This window comes from Haematobia irritans, chromosome 2 (assembly GCF_050003625.1).
Source record: "Haematobia irritans isolate KBUSLIRL chromosome 2, ASM5000362v1, whole genome shotgun sequence".
NCBI classification, from domain to species: Eukaryota; Metazoa; Arthropoda; class Insecta; order Diptera; family Muscidae; genus Haematobia; species Haematobia irritans.
In genome coordinates this window covers 202,850,283-202,869,546 of record NC_134398.1, presented here as the reverse complement: position 1 = coordinate 202,869,546, position 19,264 = coordinate 202,850,283, and the positions used below count along the sequence as shown (strand labels likewise).

Below are 19,264 nucleotides of genomic sequence, written 5' to 3'. Positions count from 1 at the left end.
TTATATCTATAGAAAATGTTGTCAAAATTTTATATCTATAGAAATTTTTGTAAGCGGTTATACAACTGAAAAAAAATTAAAATTGAGGAGTTGGCAAACATTTTATTTTCTTTAAAATTCAGTCAAAGGAGCTATTGACAATAATCTTCCAATGGAATTTTTGTTTAAATATAGTGAAAAGTACAAAGTACCTTTTTATACCCTGCGCCACACTGTGGAACAGGGTATTATAAGTTAGTGCATATGTTTGCAACACCCAGAAGGAGACGAGATAGACACATGGTGTCTTTGGCAAAAATGCTCAGGGTGGGCTCTTAAGTCGATATAGCGATGTCCGTCTGTCCGTGAACATATTTTTGTAATCAAAGTCTAGGTCGCAATTTTAGTCCAATCGACTTCAAATTTGGCAGAAGTGTTTTGGCTCAGAACAGATCCCTATTGATTTTGGAAGAAATCGGTTCAGATTTAGATATAGCTCCCATATATATATATTTCGCCCGATATGGACTTATATGGCCCCAGAAGCCAGAGTTTTACTCCGATTTAGTTGAAATTTTGCACAGGGAGTAGATTTAGCATTGTAGCTATGCGTGCCCAATTTGGTTGAAATCGGTTCAGATTTAGATATAGCTCCCATATATATGTTTTTCTGATTTCGACAAAAATGATCAAAATACCAACATTTTCTTTGTAAAATCGCCACTGCTTAGTCGAAAAGTTGTAAAAATGACTCTAATTTTCCTAAACTTCTCATACATATATATTGAGCGATAAGTGATAAATAAACTTTTGCGAAGTTTCCTTAAAGTTGCTTCAGCTTTAAATATGGGAAACATTTTTTTTACTAACATTGTGTTCCACCATAGTGCATTAGCCGACTTAAATTTTGAGTCTATAGACTTTGTAGAAGTCTATCAAATTCTGTCCAGATCGAGTGATATTTAAATGTATGTATTTGGGACACATATTTATATATAGCCCCCAACACATTTGACGGATGTGATATGGTATCGAAAATTTAGATCTACAAAGTGGTGCAGGGTATAATATAGTCGGCCCCGCCCGACTTTAGACTTTCCTTACTTGTTTTATACTCAAAAAAATACATTTTTTGTACTTTTTTCAAAATTGTGTTTTCCATCCTTAGTCGTTAGTAGAATTCTATATTCAATCAAGTTAAGGCTCTATAAAGGTTGGGTTACATAACATACGTAATTCCGTGCGTTGATGGAAGGATTGATTTTGTTCAGTTTGAAGCACTCTAACAAAACAGTTTCTTTCAAGGAGAAAATGCAACTCTTCAATCAACTGACGCATTAACGCATGGTATGTAACTCAACCTTAAGAGTCGGGTTACACAAATGTAACATAACTTCTACTTGTTTATAAACATATATTTTATGCTTTATTATTTTTAATATATTTTTATTTATTTCATCCTATTTTCTCACATTAGTCCCTTAATTTGTGTGAATTTTGTTAATCTGGTAACACTATCCTCCATTGATTTAATTAAACTCTCTCGCTCCCTTCCTTCTCGCTACTTGAAAGCAAGCACCAAGTACTCACACGCACACACATACACACACTCAAATAATTTCATAATATTCTCCGAAAAAAAATACGCGAAAAAATAAACAGACCACAGAACAGAGAACAGAGAAACCCAAAGTCATATAGACGTATAATTGGATTGGGATTGTAGAACGTGTAAACAATTTATAAACAAATATTTAAAACCAGCTGAAAAAAAAACAAAAACTTGGTAAAATGTCTAGCCAAAAGTTAACAACAATTTGCATTGTGTTGGCCACATTTTTAATAGATATTGGTAAGTATTTTTCACATCGCAAATAATTGCATTATGAAATATGAGTACAATTTTCCAAATATTCCTCCTCTAGCATTTGCCGTACAATGTTACCAATGTGAATCGCAACAAAATTCCAAATGTGGCCTAAATTTTGTGCCAGATGATAGTATGAAAATCGAATGTACTTCTGCGCCGCGCTATCTTAAGCCATATCTGGAGGGTCATAGCAAAGAAGCCACCGGATGTATGAAACAAACAATGGAAAGCAGTGAGTATTTAGTTGATTCATCCGTAAGTGGTCAAAGATCGGCATGTTATCTTTTCAAAAAAATGGGAATTCTGAGACTGTAATGTGATCGTAATTTCAAAACAAAAGGGAGGGTAAGAGGTCATTGCAGTTACACTCAAAAATAATTTCTTTAAGGTTTGAATCATTTATTTAGGCTATTTGATTTGGATACTAGGACGCTTCCCAAACGAAACAAAAAACTTAATTTAATAAAGCAAATCTTCAATTAATCAATATTACATTCACATTAGACACGAAATGTCGATTTTTAGCACCAAACCCTGTTTACAAAGCGCAAAAATATTGATTTAAATCAGAAAAATTTATTTATAATTGTTGATTTTTTTTGCCAAAATTTTGAACCTTCCACCCACAATCAGTATCAGGTGCTATAATAAATTTGCAAAAATTTAGCTCCGAAAATTTGAATAAAATTAAAATTTGATTGTAAATTGGTTGTACAACTAATCTCATTACTATATATATATTTTTTGTCTTTATTTAATTTCTTTCAGAACTTGGAGGAGTCCACACCGTACGTTCTTGTTACTACGGAGATTTGGCCAACACTGAAATTGGATGTCAAATTGATCCAAATAATGTTCTTATGAAATTGGAGACTTGTCATGTTTGTTCGGGTGATTGGTGTAATTCATCCGTTGCAATGACTCCTGCCTTGGCAATTATAGCGGTGGTTCTCTGTCTGGCACGAATTATTTCGTGACTTTAATTGTAATTAAATTATTTTGTAGTTTTAAGAAAGACAATTTGAAATAAGTTTTATTAGCAAACCCGGCAAAAAAACGTCTCCATAAAAATAGTGAAAATGGATCCCGAAGTGCTGCAAAATAGGCGCAAAAGCGATGACTTTAACATGGGCTTGTCATAGGACGGATGTCCACTATTTCAACTGCCGTTGCACTAAATTTGATTCGCTTCTTAAGGTGTGATCCGAATTCAGTATTTTGGATGTGAATTAAAAAATTTTGTGATATTTTGTCAAACAAATAATTGTTTCAATTTTTATGATTTTTAATGCATTCTAACGCTTGTCTGAAACATTAAATTTCAAATATTTGTAAAAATTCTCGATTTTTCTAAAATACATTTAGATTTTATTTTCGAAAAATATTGAACAATTTGTACCATCTTTTTAACTCTTATTCTGTTTTTAACTTAACTAATTTAACTTATTTGAAACAAAACAAGTAATACTACCCATTAACAAGCATATACGGCCGTAAGTTCGGCCAGGCCAAATCTCCACGTACCCTCCACCATGGATTGAGTAGAAACTTCTACTAAGGACGGTGTCCAAAAATTAAATTTTGGACATAATTAAAAACAAGTATATACGGCCGTAAGTTCGGCCAGGCCGAATCTTATGTACCCTCCACCATGGATTGCGTAGAAACTTCTACGAAGGACTGTCATCCACAAATTTCAACTCACATGGTTGTTAAATATCATATACTACCACCACGTACCAAATTTCAACCAGATCGGATGAATTTTGCTTCTCCAAAAGGCACCGGAGGTCAAATCTGGGTATCGGTTTATATGGGAGCTATATATTATTATGGACTGATAGGATCCAATTCCTGCATGGTTGTTGGATACCCTATATTAACATCACGTACCAAATTTCAACCGAATGGGAAGAATTTTGCTCTTCAAAGGTGCTCCAGAGGTAAAATCTGGGGATCGGTTTATATGGGGCCTATATATAATTATGGACCGATATCGACCAATTTTTGCATGGGTGTTTGAGGCCATATATTAACATCACGTACCAAATTTCAAATGAATCAGATACATTTTGGTCTTCCAAGAGACTCTGGAAGTCAAATCTGGTGGTAGGTTTAAATGGGGGCTATATATAATTATGGACCGATATGGACCAATTTTTGCTTGGTTGTTAGAGACCATATACTAACACCATGTACCAAATTTCAGCCGGATCGGATGAAATTTGCTTCTCTTAGAGGCTCCGCAAGCCATATCGGGGGATCGGTTTATATGGGGGCTATATATTATTATGGACCGATGTGAACCAATTTTTGCATGGTTGTTAGAGACCATATACTAAAACCATGTACCAAATTTCAGACGGATCGCATGAAATATGCTTCTCTTAGAGGCTCCGCAAGCCAAATCTGGGGATCGGTTTATATGGGGGCTATATAGAATTATGGGCCGATATGGACCAATTTTTGCGTGGTTGTTTGACACCATATACTTACTATATGTACCAAATTTCAGCCCGATCGGATGAAATATGATTCTCTTAGAGGCTCCGCAAGCCAAATCCGGGGTGTCCGATTTTAATGGGGCTATACGTAAAAGTGAGCCGATATGGCCCATTTGCAATACATTTGCAATACATCAATAACAACTAATTGTGCCAAGTTTCAAGTCGATAGTTTGTTTCGTTCGGAAGTTAGCGTGATGTCAGCAGACGGACGGACGGACATGCCAAGATCGACTCAGAATTTCACCACGACCCAGAATATATATACTTTATGGGGTCTTAGAGCAGTATGTTGATGTGTTGCAAACGGAATGACAGAGTTAATATACCCCCGTCCCCATCATATCGTGGTGGGTATAAAAATATGAAAAAACGATTTATAAAAAAATTGAATTTACATAACTTCCCGTGTAGTGAAAATAAAGAACATCTAAAGGAGGCCATGTTTGGGTGTGCTTTTAAAGTCGTGCCTGTAGAAGAACTTTTTTTGCTGCGAATGTACACTATAGAAAATGGTATGAGTTTTATGTTTATAAGCTAGATGTTACATCAAAATTGTGTTTAACATTAAATATTAGATATTTAAGAGAATTAGTGGATAATAAATGCTTCATAAATATCCCTCATTTACAAAAAAAGTTAAGGAAGACTTTAATCCCACTTTTCCTATTTAAATCCCTTTGATAAATTGCCAATAAAATGTTTTACACACATCAAGAAACCGAACACATACATTATACACAAGTGTTCGCCTATCGTTGGTCGCTATGGTTGTGTTTATACAGTAACACCATTACCCATAGTATCAATTACTCATCACTGTTGCCAGAGATGGCAAAATAATCTGAGCTGGTAACTTACAAAGCTATTTCAATTTTCACTCAAGCCATACCTCAATTAAAACTCGATTTGATTGAGTGATTAACAAACGATAATTTTAAGTTGTTTAATAATTCTATCTTACAATTTAACAGTTTAGTTTGAACTGTAGATAGTGTCTGTAATAAAAAGATCGCTACAAGACAAGTGTAAGAGATCAATTGGAATTCATTAAAAAAAAATAAATAATAATAAATAATGTTACCTTTAAAATATACCTTGGCTGTGTTTCTATTGGCTGCTCTAGCCTCTTCTGGTAATTTAAAGTTATATTTGTGCATTACTTAGTTAAAATTATAATTGGTGTTAATTATTGCTATAGCATCAGCTATTCATTGTTATCAGTGTGATTCTACACAAAATTCAAAATGCGGTGAACATTTTGAGGATGATCAAAGTATGAGAGTTGATTGTAGTCGTATTCCTGCTCCTTTCTTCACCAACACTCTATTGGGTCGCAGTTCCAATGCCACTGGATGTATGAAGAAAACTTTTGAGAAAAGTAAGTACAACACCTACATCACAATTTAAATGATTATACATTATTTTGAAATTGATTTTTAAGAGAATAACATCAGAATTTCTGTGTGTGTGTGTTTTTTTTTTTTTGAAATTACGCTTTTTACGATTTTTTAAAATTCAATCTTTTTTACAACAATGTGATTTAAACAAACATTTTTTATTTAATAATATTCAAGAAATCATTGTGTTGTAAAATCTAAATTAAAAAAAAAATCGGGTTTCATTTCTTTTAATATATTAAGAATTTTTTTGTTTTCAATTTTATGAACACATGAATTTTGTAAATCTGTATATAATCTATATATAATAAAAAAAAATATTTATACAAAAAATGTGTTACAATATATTAGTTCAAATACTAATCGTATTTTTTATGCCCAATGGAATTTGTTTAAATAATTCCAAAGCACGTAAGAATGTGCTTAAATTCCAATTGAACAGTATAAAAAGGCTTGATTTTGTATTTAAACTAATGATTTTGGTATTGGTTCCAAGCTAATTAATAGAATAATTGCTCTAAGCATGTATCTAAGACGCAATTCTCTTTTAAATTTGAATTTTTGCTTATTTGATACTAAGAAACGAATTAAAATTTATTTATTTTTTTATCATGGACATTAATACTAAATTCCTTTAGAAACGTTGTAACCAGAACTTAAATTTCTCGATAGTTTAGTATAACTTATGAGATGTTTCAAGAAAAAAAAAATTTAAAACAAAGGCATCTGTTATTTTTGAAAACATTTTAGATTTATGGTCAAACAACCATCGACAATTTAATTTAAATTAATTTAATGAGCCAAATTAATTTTTACGCAAATTTTTAATTTATTTACTATTAAAATTCCTAGAGAGACGAATTGAAGATTTATTCACAGAGAATAAAAACACAAGAGGACGAAAATTTTTCTTCTACAAAAACAACAAATTTGAACCGTATAGACGTCGCATAATGCCTACAGCTTTGGTATTACCTTGCGGTCGAAGCGCTTTTTTTATAAATTGTTTATAAAGACATCGGCAGTTATAATTTCAAATTTTCTGCCAAAAAAATTAATGGAATGAAAACATTTATAAAAAAGAACATTTGTTACTACAAAGTAGCTTTTAAATCCTATTTTCTTTACGTTTCGTAATGTCGGCAGAAAACTGAAATGGGTGACGCCGACGCAAACTGTATGATATTTGAGAGAAGCACCGACAAAAACTGCATGATATTAGAGAAAATTTCCCCACGGCTGCCACCTACTGACGCAGTTTCGCTTCACAGTTTCGTTCTCTTATGTTTTTATTCTCTCTGTTTTATTTATTGTCTGCGTTGCCACAATGAGTTTTTATTTTGGACCAACATTTTTCCAAAATTCGTACCAGAGGACCATTTTTCCAAATTACATTAATATAATTTAAAAATTAAAAATCTTCGAATTTTTTTTCTTCTACAGAAAATTTTGTCAAATTTTTATTTCTATTCAAAAATTTTATTTCTATTTATTTCTATAGTAAATTTTGTTCAAATTTTATTTCTATAGACAACTTTTTACAAATTTTATTTCTATAAACGATTTGGTCAAAATTTTATTTATATAGAAAATGTTGTCCAAATTTTATTTCTGTAGAAAATTTTGTCAAAATTTAATTTCTATAGAAAATGTTGTCCAAATTTTATTTCTATAGAAAATTTTGTCCAAATTTTATTTCTATATAAAATGTTGTCCAAATTTTATTTCTATATAAAATGTTGTCAAAATTCAATTTCTCCAGCATATTTACAATTTTTTTCTATAGAAAATTTTCTTAAAATTTTATTCCTATAGACATTTTTGTCAAAATTTTTAACCTTTTTAAAAATTACCGGTTTGACGAAAATGGACCAAAATCAACAAAATTCTATTTGGTCCGACCATCGGACCAAATTTAAAATTTAATAATTTTTTTTGGACCAAAATGGCAATCCTGTTTATTATCTTGTCATTGCAAAACTGAGGCACCAGAGGACTCTGCCAACAAAATATCATTAAGTTTGCGTCGACGTCTCTCAAATGTACTGCCGTTTGCTTCGGAAAATATCATAACATTTGTAGTTTTCATAAATTTCTGAATTAAAACCCATAAAAGCAGTACCAATACGATTATAGAAAATAAAACGTACATATGTGTGTGTTAAAGCGAATATTTATTATGGTTTTATGTGAATATTGCTGTTTTAATTTATTCCTGGGCAGAGTTGCCTTGGAAAAAATTGACAAATAAAACAATTTTTTTCTCATAGCCCTCTACACCTTGACATTTGTTTTCTCTTTATAAGAGCACAAGGCTTAATCTTGTTATTCTCAATTATCTTTAATAATGCATTTTAATAAACCTACCCCCCTTCATTTATGTCACTAAGCTAACTACTGTGGACAGTTATTTTCCCTTCACATTTGATAAGTTGGGAGAGAGAGAGAGACAGAGAGCAATGATATTATTACATTTGTCTAATAGTAATATAGTGACAGGAATTTGTTGGATAATTTTTATTGTTGTTATTTTTCTATGGTGGCTGAATGCTTTAGAGAGGGAGAGAAAGAATAATGCCATGATTATGTACTAGTGCACGCTCACAAAAAATCGCTTCTGTAACATATACTCCCAAACATATTTTGCTTCAAGCATATATTTTTTTGGGTATTGCCCAAACATTTATATGTTTGATCACTTCCAATATATAATATGTTTGAAAGCATATTGCTCTAAACAATATATGTTTGGGTAGTCTAAGTTCCAAACATTTTGTATTTTTGCATCCAAATTCAATAATGTTGTCTTCCAAAAAACAATATGTTATTATGTGAACATATAATATGTTTGGAAGCATTTTCACCCAAAAATATTATATGCTTAAAAAAATTTCCCAAACAATATTGTGCTCAAAATTTTATTTATTTATTTATATATTTACAATCATAATGAATTATGAAAATAAACAGGTAATATAGGTGCTAACAACATAGGTTTTCGACCTGAATGCTCAAAATTTTGTTTCTGCCCAATTGTATATTCCCCCACATCTTTCTCACTTCCACGAGATTTTTTAGTTCTTAGCACCTTTTTCTGTAATACAAACATTGTAGAAGAAATTATTCAATTGTATGATTTTTTTTATTTTAATTTTACCTTTTGCCGGACGGGGATTCGAACAGCGGACCACACAGTTTGTAAGGATCAAAGAAGTAGCTGATCAATTGCCCAAGGAAAAATAAAATGTTAATTTTGTAATAACAAGCAACAACCACCAACTTAATTCAATATCGCTCCTGTTAAATAGCGCTACAAGCTACTAAACACATATATGTTTATAGGCTATTTCTAAATTAATATATGTTTGCATCCAAGCATATTATATTTACAAACATTTTATGTCCCAAACATAATATGTTCTAACATATTAACATATATGTCCCAAACATGTTATGCTAGTTTATGAACATTATATGCTTGCACTCAAAAATATTGTGTTTAAAAATTTGTGTTCCAAACATATAATGTTTATAGCCAAACATATGAAAAACAGTCTTTTTCATCCGTGTGAATGCAATATGGTGAATTGAATTTTTTTAAGGCAACACATTATGTTTTATTTAATTTAAATAATTCAATTAATAGATATCTAACTCGAGTTTTTATTATATTAAAAACAAATTAATACATAAATTAATGATTGTTTCAACTAAAGTGGCTCACTTAATTAGAGACCCATTATTTCTTGTTGACTCGCCCAGAAAAGCAAGCAAATAAGTTAAAACAAAAAATACTACTTGGTATTTTAAGAGCCAGAAAGAGATATTTCTGGCCCTAAAAATTATTAAAAATTCCAGGCGGTCAAAGCACTAATCTGACCTAATCTGATCTTTAGTATATCGGGTTGCAATCAATATATCTATTTATGACTTAATATATGTACATATTTCTTTTTGACTTTATAATACCATCAGTTTCAAAACAAAAGTTTCGCAATACCAGATTTTAATAAATATTTCAGTGTCGGGATTATATAAAAAACCTGTCAATTGTATATCGCAAAATAAATGTCAAATCGTTTTAAGAACAAGATGCATTAAGAATAAAATCGGCGGCTATATCAAAACTATATTTAACATTTGGGGCATATCGGATTAAAATTACTTCTGGATGCCTAAAGAAAACTCGGTGGATAGGGGTCTATACAGGCCTATGAATCAGATCGGACTATGAAAGCTGCGTGTATATAGACAGAATTACCTAGATAATCTAATAACAACATCCTGACCAAGAATTTATTTATGGTCGAAAATCAATGGGATTCAAATGAATTCAACTCCCAAAGGGATATTACCTTTGGTATTTGATTTTTTTTTTCTTTAACTACTTAACACATGTTTAAAAATTAGGTTCGTATAATTTTACTAGTTTTTTTTAATTCAAAATTTGCAATCGAAAATTTCAATCAGTTCCAAGTTGCTATAATAATTTTGCAAACATTTAGCTCAGAATATTTAGATTTTAAGATTGATTGTACAACAAATCTCATAGTCGCCGCCGATAAAAATAGATCAGCTTCATTCTCTGTTCTAGTTTATAAAGGACATTTTCACCATTATAAACCAAGTCAGAGAGTTATAGTAATTTCAAATAGCCAGATGGACAGATAATTATCCTTGGAGTTTCGGGAGACGAATACGTTTTCTCTATATCAAATAAAGTATACGCTCTATGGGGAATAATGGGATTAATGTGGAAATTCATCCACCATGTAAAATTTTTCATTTTTGTAAAACACACTACTTTAAGAGCAAAACTATTGTATTAATTTTGTTGTTGTTGTTGCTGTTGTACATAGTTACATCTGTTAGAAAGCTATCAGCATGAGAAATTATAAAAACGATGAATTGAATTATGTTCTATTGAAATGCATTTTAATAAATTTACCCCACCATTTACCAGTCATTATGCCAACACTGTGAACAGTTATTTTCCCTTCATATTTGATACAATATTCGTCCGATCATCTACCTATTTGGTTTCTTTGCTCTTCACCACAATATTTTGAAGAAGTATAAATTGGTACAACATAACTCTCACCTAACCTCTCACATTTAGCTCTCAGTTGAAGTTGTTACTCAAATTTATTTGGGTAAAGCCCTATAGACTGCAAAATGGTTGAATGGACGCACGTTTCGGAATTACCACATTCCTTATCAGCATCCTCTACTTGCAGCAAAACTATCATAACTCTTTGGTTAGTATGTGTATATGAGAGAGATATAGAGAGCAATGATTTATTACGTGTTAGTGATACTAATATGTGGAGGGATTTTGACAAAATATTTTTATTTTTGTTATTCTTCTATGGTGGGTAAATGAGTTGGAGACGAAGGCAGAGAGAGAGAGACCAATAACATGATTATGGATTAGTGACATCAAATAAAGTATACGCTCTTTGGGGAATAATGGGATCTATACTTAAATAATGTGGAAATTCACCCACCATGTAAAATTTTTCATTTTTGTAAAACACACTACTTTAAGAGCAAAACTATTGTTTTAAGTTTCTTGTTATTGCTGTTGTACATATTTACATCTATTAGAAAATTACCAGCATGAGAAATTATAAAAATGATTATAGTGGAAATATGACTCATCGCTGAAACTAAAACAAAATTCTACAGTAATTGTTTTGATATTGGCATTCGCAAAGAATGCCCACCTGACAAACAGGTTTGAAGGCTTGGGAAGCACACTTCAATTTTCACATGACAGTTTATATCGAATTAAAATAAATTGCTATAAATTGTTTTAATACTAGGTTCTTATTATTGTTGAGATAGCAATTCTAGTAAGCTTGAGAATGACTTATGGTCTCATAAATTACATCATAGCTGGATTAAACAAACATTCAATTATGCAAATATTTGTAATACTATATTTTTAAATAATCTTAACAAGGTTTACTTTAAATAAAATCTAAAGAAACTTAAAACATTTGTTGATTGTTTTTAGTGTATATATTTATTTTTTTAACATTTTTATACCCTAAACCACATAGTGGTCAGGGTATAATAAGTTTGATCGGCCAAAAAATGTGCCTACCAGAAATATTGATTTTAGACCCCATAAAATATATACCGATCGACTCAGAATCACCTCCTGAGTCGATCTAGCGATTGGTGTCCGTCCGTCCGTCCGTCCATCTGTCCATGTATTTGTTGTTCACAGGATTCCGGTCGCAATTTTGATGAAATTTGGTACAGGGAGTTTTTTGGGCACAAGGACGAACGCTATTGAATTTGGAAGAAATCGGATCAAATATAGATATAGCTCCCATATATATGTATCGCCCGATTTCGACAAATGGGGTCACGTTGCACGTTTTTTTCAAACGGATCGTCACCAAATTTGGCAAAAGGTAATCTCTTCCATCGCGCTTCAAGTCTGCAAAATTTCATCCAAATCGGTTCAGATTTAGATATAGCTCTCATATATATGTATCGCCCGATTTTCCCAAATTTGGCCACAAAACCTTTATTTATCAACCAATCTTACTCAAAGTTGGCTAAATATAATCTTCTATAGCACTAACTACATGTGCAAAAAATCATCGAAATCGGTTCAGATTTAGCTATAGCTCCCATATATATGTACCGCCCGATTTTTCTAAATTTGGCCATAAAACCCTTATTTATCAACCGATCTTACCCAAATTTGGCTAAATGTAGTCTTCTATAGCACTAACTATATGTGCAAAAAATCATCAAAATCGGTTCAGATTTAGATATAGCTCCCATATATATGTATAGCTCGATTTTCCCAAATTTGGCCATAGAACCCTTATTTATTAACCGATCTTACTAAAAGTTGGCTAGATCCAGACCTCTATAGTACTAACTATATATGCAAAATTTCATCGAAATCGGTTCAGATGTAGATATAGCTCCCATATATGTATCACCCGATTTTGAAAAATTCGCCCTTAATAACTTTATGTTTGACCATACAGGCCTCATTTCTTAACTGATCTTACTCAAATCTTGCACAAGGTAACCTTTTGTGGTATTAATCAAACATGCAAAATATTATGCAAATTGGTTCAGATTTAGATATAGCTTCCATATATATGCATCGCTTGATTTTCCCAAATTTGTCCATAGTACTCTTATTTATTAACCAATGTTACTCAAATTTCAAATTTTGATGTACTAACCGATCGTACTTATACGTACTTGTAGCTCTTACATAAGTATATTGCTCGATTTTTACAAATTTGTATTTTTTACCCACACTAATTTAACGATTTTCGCTATTTTAATAATGGGCTCAATATTAGAGGCATACTAACTCCGTAGGCGCAATGTCAACACAGCCAGTGTTGCTAGAAGTAGGGGAAATTCCCTATAAGTAGGGTTTTTCTAATATATAGCGTCTTGTAGGGACGTAGGGCCACCATGTAAGACATTTTCACTCAACACATTTTGTAATAATTTTAACATTTTGGTGGCTCTAGAGGAGGAAATTAGAAGCCGGCAAGGCTTGAAACATTTTATTTCTATAGAACATTTTGTCTAAATTGTATTTCTATAGAAATCTTTTTCAAAATATTATTTCTATAAAAAATTTTCTCAAAATTTTATTTCTGTGGAATTTTTTTTCAAAATTTTATTTCTATAGAATTTATTGTCAAAATTTTATTTCTATAGAAAAATTTCTCACAAAAATTTGTTTATAGAAACTTTTTCCAAAATTTTATTTTTATAGAGATTTAACAAAAAAGATGACTAATTTGGGTAGAATTCTACCAACTGTGGCAACCGTGGTGGTAATACAAATTTATATTCTAAGTTATATACGTTGCATATTCATGTTTTAAGATAATAAAGTACTTAGAACCATTTTTGTTTTGTAAAATTTTTTAAATTTAACGAAAAATATAGTAGGGAAAATTGTTTGGGAATGTATGGGAAAGTAGGGAACTTGTTTTGTCCTTGTAGGGTAAACCGAACATTTTCCGTGGCAACATTTACTATGAGATATAGTCAGATTGACACAAAGCACCCATAGACATGTACCCCTTAATTTTCTTAAATATGCAACTGCGGTTTATCTCCCAGACCTATATGTTACCCCACAAATGCGTATGATTACTAATTCTGTAATGGTGGTGTAGGGTATGATATAGTCGGCCCCGCCCGACTTTCTACTTTACTTACTTGTTTATTTATTATTCATATTGATTTAAATTTTTATTCCTTTTCAGCTCCCGGAGAAACCTATGTATTACGCACCTGTTTCTATGGTGATGTCCTAAATCCCAAAGTTGGCTGTGAAATGGATCCCCAAAATATTTTTGTGAAACAATTAAGCTGTGAAGTTTGTTCTGGAAATTTATGCAATGGATCCTCATCCAAAGCCCCAGTTGCATTTGCCATTTTGGCATTTATTGTCATGGCTCGTTTATTTTCTTAATAAATTTATTTTATATTTTAAATTTATTTATAATATTGTAAAAAAAAACAACCTATTTATCTGTGGGATATTGTAATAAATTTTAAAATAAAATTAATAGAATTGTAATAAGTACTGCCTTAGATTAGGTTTGGTGCTACCATTGGGCCAGTTAAGTAGCACATTTGCCACTTTTTTCAAGCGGTGCGGTATCTTTGTGCCACTAAATACTGTATTTTTTTTAAGTTTTGTACCAGTTTTTTTTTTATCATGCTTTATCATGATTTTTTAATTAATTCCCCATTGGGCAACTCACCCGAACTGTCAATTTCAAAGAGTTTTTCGATGAAATGGCGATGACATTGTTTTTAGGTTTATTCGATCGATGTCCTAGACACATATTTAAGGAGATATGACCAAAATAAGTTGAAAATGATTATTTTTTAGTAGATCCAATTTAACTATGCTGCTAATTCACAATAATGGCCTATTGTGAATCAATTGTATTCCCTTAGCAATATGGCCTTCTCTCGAATTCTACATAGCCATCCTAGGATAGGACAAGAATCAGCGATCGATATTGCTCTGTTTTCTAAAATCTGCAAATATTCGGATGCCATAAGAGTTCCGTCAATATTTTCTATTGGGAATCAAGAAAAGTAATTCTTCAAGATTTTAATAAAAACCGCATTGGTGAGATTTAACGCATGAGTGATAGAGATATAACGAAAAAAATGAAAAATTTTAAATTAAACAAATTTACTTGTGCCTATAATGCACAATAACGGTCTATATAAGTCAATTATTTTTTTTTTCTGTGCAACAAATTTAAGGAGGAAAAATATTAATATAATAGGCCTTATTTCTTTTAGAAATGGTGCACATTTTTGTATGTGCTTATTTGTTTTGAATAACCGCTGTACTAAGAAGTAAGGAAAGTCTAAAGTCGGGCGGGCCGACTATATTATACCCTGCACCACTTTGTAGATCTAAATTTTCGATTCGATTCCGTCAAATGTGTTGGGGGCTATATATAAAGGTTTGTCCCAAATACATACATTTAAATATCACTCGATCTGGACAGAATTTGATAGACTTCTTCAAAATCTATAGAGTCAAAATTTAAGTCGGCTAATGCACTAGGGTGGAACACAATGTTAGTAAAAAACACGTATATACGGCCGTAAGTTCGGCCAGGCCGAAGCTTATGTACCCTCCACCATGGATTGCGTAGAAACTTCTACTGAAGACTGTCATACACAATCGAATTTCTTGGGTTGCGGTAACACTTGCCGTTGGCAAGGTATCTTAAAACTTCCTAACACCGTAATATATACCACATAGTCCATACGTGGTATATATTAAACTAAAAAAGGGCCGATTAAATACGTATATAATTAAGTTTAAAGTTTCTATAGAAATAACATTTTGACAAAATAAAATTTTGACATTTTCTATAGAAGTAAAATTTAGAAAAAATTGTCTATAGAAATAAAATTTGGAAAAAATTTTCTATAGAAATAAAATTTTGACAAAATTTTCTATAGAAATAACATTTTGAAAAATTTTTCTATAGAAATAACATTTTGACAATGTTTTCTATAAAAATAAAATTTTGGTAGATTATTTTTGGCTCGAGTGGCAACCATGATTATGAACCGATATGGATTAGATTAAAGACAATATACTAACACCACGTACCAAATTTCAATCGGATCGGACGACTTTTGCTCCTCTAAAAAGCTCCGAAGGTCAAATCTGGGGATCGGTTTATATGGGGGCTATATATATTTATGGGCCGATGTGGACCAATTTTTGCATGGTCATTGGAGAACATATACCAACAAAATGTACCAAATTTCTGCCGGATCGGATGAAATTTGGTTCTCTTAGAGGCTCCGCAAGCCAAATCTGGGGATCGGTTTATATGGGGGCTATATAAAACTATGGACTGATATGGACCAATTTTTGCATGGTTGTTAGAGACCATATACTAACACCATGTACCAAATTTCAGTCGGATTGGATGAAATTTGGTTCTCTTAGAGGCCTCGCAAGCTAAATCGGGGGATCGGTTTATATGGGGGCTATATGTAATTATGGACCGATATGGACCAATTTTTGCATGGTTGTTAGAAACCATATACTAACACCATGTACCAAATTTCAGCCGGATCGGATGAAATTTGCTTCTCTTAGAGCAATCGCAAGCCAAATTTGGGGGTCCGTTTATATGGGGGCTATACGTAAAAGTGGACCGATATGGCCCATTTGCAATACCATCCGACCTACATCAATAACAACTACTTGTGCAAAGTTTCAAGTCGATAGATTGTTTCGTTCGGAAGTTAGCGTGATTTCAACAGACGGACGGACGGACGGACATGATCGACTCAGAATTTCACCACGACCCAGAATATATATACTTTATGGGGTCTTAGAGCAATATTTCGATGTGTTACAAACGGAATGACAAAGTTAATATACCCAACTCCTATGGTGGAGGGTATAATATGGGAAACATTTAAATCTGAACCAATTTTAAGGAAACTTCGCAAAAGTTTATTTATGATTTATCGCTCGATATATATGTATTAGAAGTTTAGGAAAATTAGAGTCATTTTTACAAATTTCGTCTAAGCAGTGGCGATTTTACAAGGAAAATGTTGGTATTTTGAACATTTTTGTCGAAATCAGAAAATCATATATATGGAAGCTATATCTAAATCTGAACCGATTTGAATCAAATTTGGCACGCATAGCTATAAGGCTAATTCTACCCCCTGTGCAAAAATTCAACTAAATCGGAGTTAAAAATTGTCCTCTGTGGTCATATGAGTGTAAATCGGGTGAAAGCTATATATGGGAGATATATCTAAATCTGAACCGATTTGAACAAAATTTGGCACGCATAGCTACAATGCTAATTCTACTCCCTGTGCAAAATTTCAACTAAATCGGAGTTAAAAATTGGCCCCTATGGTCATATGAGTGTAAATCGGGCGAAAGCTATATATGGGAGCCATATCTAAATCTGAACCGATTTCAACCAAATTTGGCACGCATAGCTACAATGCTAATTCTACACCCTGTGCAAATTTTAAATCGGAGTAAAAGATTGGCCACTGTGGTCATATGAGTGTAAATCGGGCGAACGATATATATGGGAGCTATATCTAAATCTGAACCGATTTCAATAAAATTTGGCACACTTGACTACACTACTAATTGTACTCCTAGTGCAAAATTTCAACCAAATTGGGGTAAAACTCTGGCCTCTGGGACCGTATTAGTCCATATCGGGCGAAAGATATATATGGGAGCTATATCTAAATCTGAACCGATTTCAATAAAATTTGGCACACTTGACTATAGTACTAATTGTTCTTCTTGTGCAAAATTTTAAGCAAATTAGGGTAAAACTCTGGCTTCTGGGGCCGTATAAGTCCATATCGGGCGAAATATATATATGGGAGCTATATCTAAATCGGAATCGATTTCTTCCAAAATCAATAGGGTTCTATTCTGACCCAAAACACATACTTGTGCCAAATTTGAAGTCGATTGGACTAAAACTGCGACCTAGACTTTGATTACAAAAATGTGTTCACGGACAGACGGACATGGCTATATCGACTCTGGAGCCCACCCTGAGCATTTTTGCCAAAGACACCATGTGTCTATCTCGTCTCCTTCTGGGTGTGGCAAACATATGCACTAACTTATAATACCCTGTTCCACAGTGTTGCTCAGGGTATAAAAACTTATAATACCCTGTTCCACAGTGTGCCGCAGGGTATAAAAATCATAAGGCCTGATACACGGTTGCCACTCGGGCCAAAAATAATCTGCCAAAATTTGGAGAAAATTTTACCAAAAAGCTACCAAACAAAAAAATCGTATTTTGCAAAATTCCATTTCAATAGAAAATTTTGTCAAAAATTTTATTTCAATAGAAAATTTTGTCAAAAATTTTATTTCAATAGAAAATTTTGTCAAAAATTTTATTTCAATAGAAAATTTTGTCAAAAATTTTATTTCAATAGAAAATTTTGTCAAAAATTTTATTAGAATTTTTTTCTATTGAAAATTTTATCCAAATTTTATTTCTATAAAGGATTTTCCCAAAATTTTATTTTTATAGAAGATTTTGTCAAAATTTTATTTCTATAGACAATTTTGCCAAAATTTTATTTCTTTGGAAAATTTTAATAAAATTTTATTTCAATAGAAAATTTTGACAAAATTTTATTTCTTTGGAAAATTTTAATAAAATTTTATTTCTATAAAAAATTTTGACAAAATTTTATTTCTTTGGAAAAATTTATCAAAATTTTATTTCTATAAAGAATTTTGCCAAAATTTTATTTCTGTAGAAGATTTTGACAAAATTTTATTTCTATAGACAATTTTGCCAAAATTTTATTTCTTTGGAAAATTTTAATAAAATTTTATTTCTATAGAAAATTTTGACAAAATTGTAAAGTTGTTGTAAAGTTTAGAATTCTACCAACTGTGACAACCGTGCTGTGGGTATACTTTCATAGAGCTCGAAATACACAATTATAGGGCTTTTTTGTGAATCGACAAAATGATTCAATAGAACAATCCCTTGCTTTTAAACGTAGTATAAATAATTTGAAAAATGTTCACAAAAAAATATTTGACACCTATTGCAGTAATTAAAAATAAAATTATAACAAAATGATAATTCACAATACTGACCTATTGTGAATCAATTGTTTTCCCTTAGCAAAAGTTGCCTTATATAGAATTCTAAAATAGCCATCGAAGGACAGGAAAAGAATCGGCGATGGATATTGCCCTTTTTTGCAAATATTTCATAAGAATTCGAGTAAAATAATATTCCATTGTGAATCGATAAAAAATACCTTGCCATATTTTAAAAAATAGCATTAATGATATAACAAATAAAATTATGTATTATAAAAAGGAAAATTTAATTTTTATTACAATAGGCCTAGCTTCTTTTGGCAATGGTCAAAACTTTTGTGGGCCTATGTTCGTATTAGTTTTCAATAACCCCAGTACT

The 19,264-nt window shown here is 31.7% G+C and overlaps 2 protein-coding genes and 1 long non-coding RNA gene across 3 annotated transcripts; all 3 read left to right on the top strand.

The window, feature by feature from the left end:
* Window positions 1-1,610: 1,610 nt before the first annotated feature.
* Window positions 1,611-3,231, top strand: LOC142226940 (UPAR/Ly6 domain-containing protein CG9338-like). Its single transcript, XM_075297203.1, has 3 exons — window positions 1,611-1,831; window positions 1,905-2,081; window positions 2,618-3,231. Exons 1-3 carry the CDS (start codon window positions 1,771-1,773, stop codon window positions 2,824-2,826), a joined length of 447 nt encoding a protein of 148 aa, XP_075153318.1. The 5' UTR covers window positions 1,611-1,770; the 3' UTR covers window positions 2,827-3,231.
* LOC142226941 (uncharacterized) lies at window positions 2,076-2,554 on the top strand. The gene is made up of 2 exons (XR_012719775.1): window positions 2,076-2,194; window positions 2,257-2,554. It is a non-coding gene; the product is annotated as an uncharacterized LOC142226941 (long non-coding RNA).
* Window positions 3,232-5,323: 2,092 nt separating the features above from the next.
* On the top strand, window positions 5,324-14,343 carry LOC142226939 (UPAR/Ly6 domain-containing protein bero-like). The gene is made up of 3 exons (XM_075297202.1): window positions 5,324-5,488; window positions 5,555-5,734; window positions 14,024-14,343. The coding sequence occupies exons 1-3, from the start codon at window positions 5,431-5,433 to the stop codon at window positions 14,230-14,232; spliced, it is 447 nt and encodes a 148-aa protein (XP_075153317.1). The 5' UTR covers window positions 5,324-5,430; the 3' UTR covers window positions 14,233-14,343.
* Window positions 14,344-19,264: the final 4,921 nt, after the last annotated feature.

Coding starts and splice junctions, on each gene's coding strand:
- LOC142226940 (XM_075297203.1), top strand. CDS start 1,771: ATGTCTAGCCAAAAGTTAACAACAATTTGCATTGTGTTGGCCACATTT. Junction 1,832..1,904: donor CACATTTTTAATAGATATTG/GTAAGTATTTTT, acceptor TTCCTCCTCTAG/CATTTGCCGTACAATGTTAC. Junction 2,082..2,617: donor GAAACAAACAATGGAAAGCA/GTGAGTATTTAG, acceptor AATTTCTTTCAG/AACTTGGAGGAGTCCACACC.
- LOC142226939 (XM_075297202.1), top strand. CDS start 5,431: ATGTTACCTTTAAAATATACCTTGGCTGTGTTTCTATTGGCTGCTCTA. Junction 5,489..5,554: donor GGCTGCTCTAGCCTCTTCTG/GTAATTTAAAGT, acceptor TTATTGCTATAG/CATCAGCTATTCATTGTTAT. Junction 5,735..14,023: donor GAAGAAAACTTTTGAGAAAA/GTAAGTACAACA, acceptor ATTCCTTTTCAG/CTCCCGGAGAAACCTATGTA.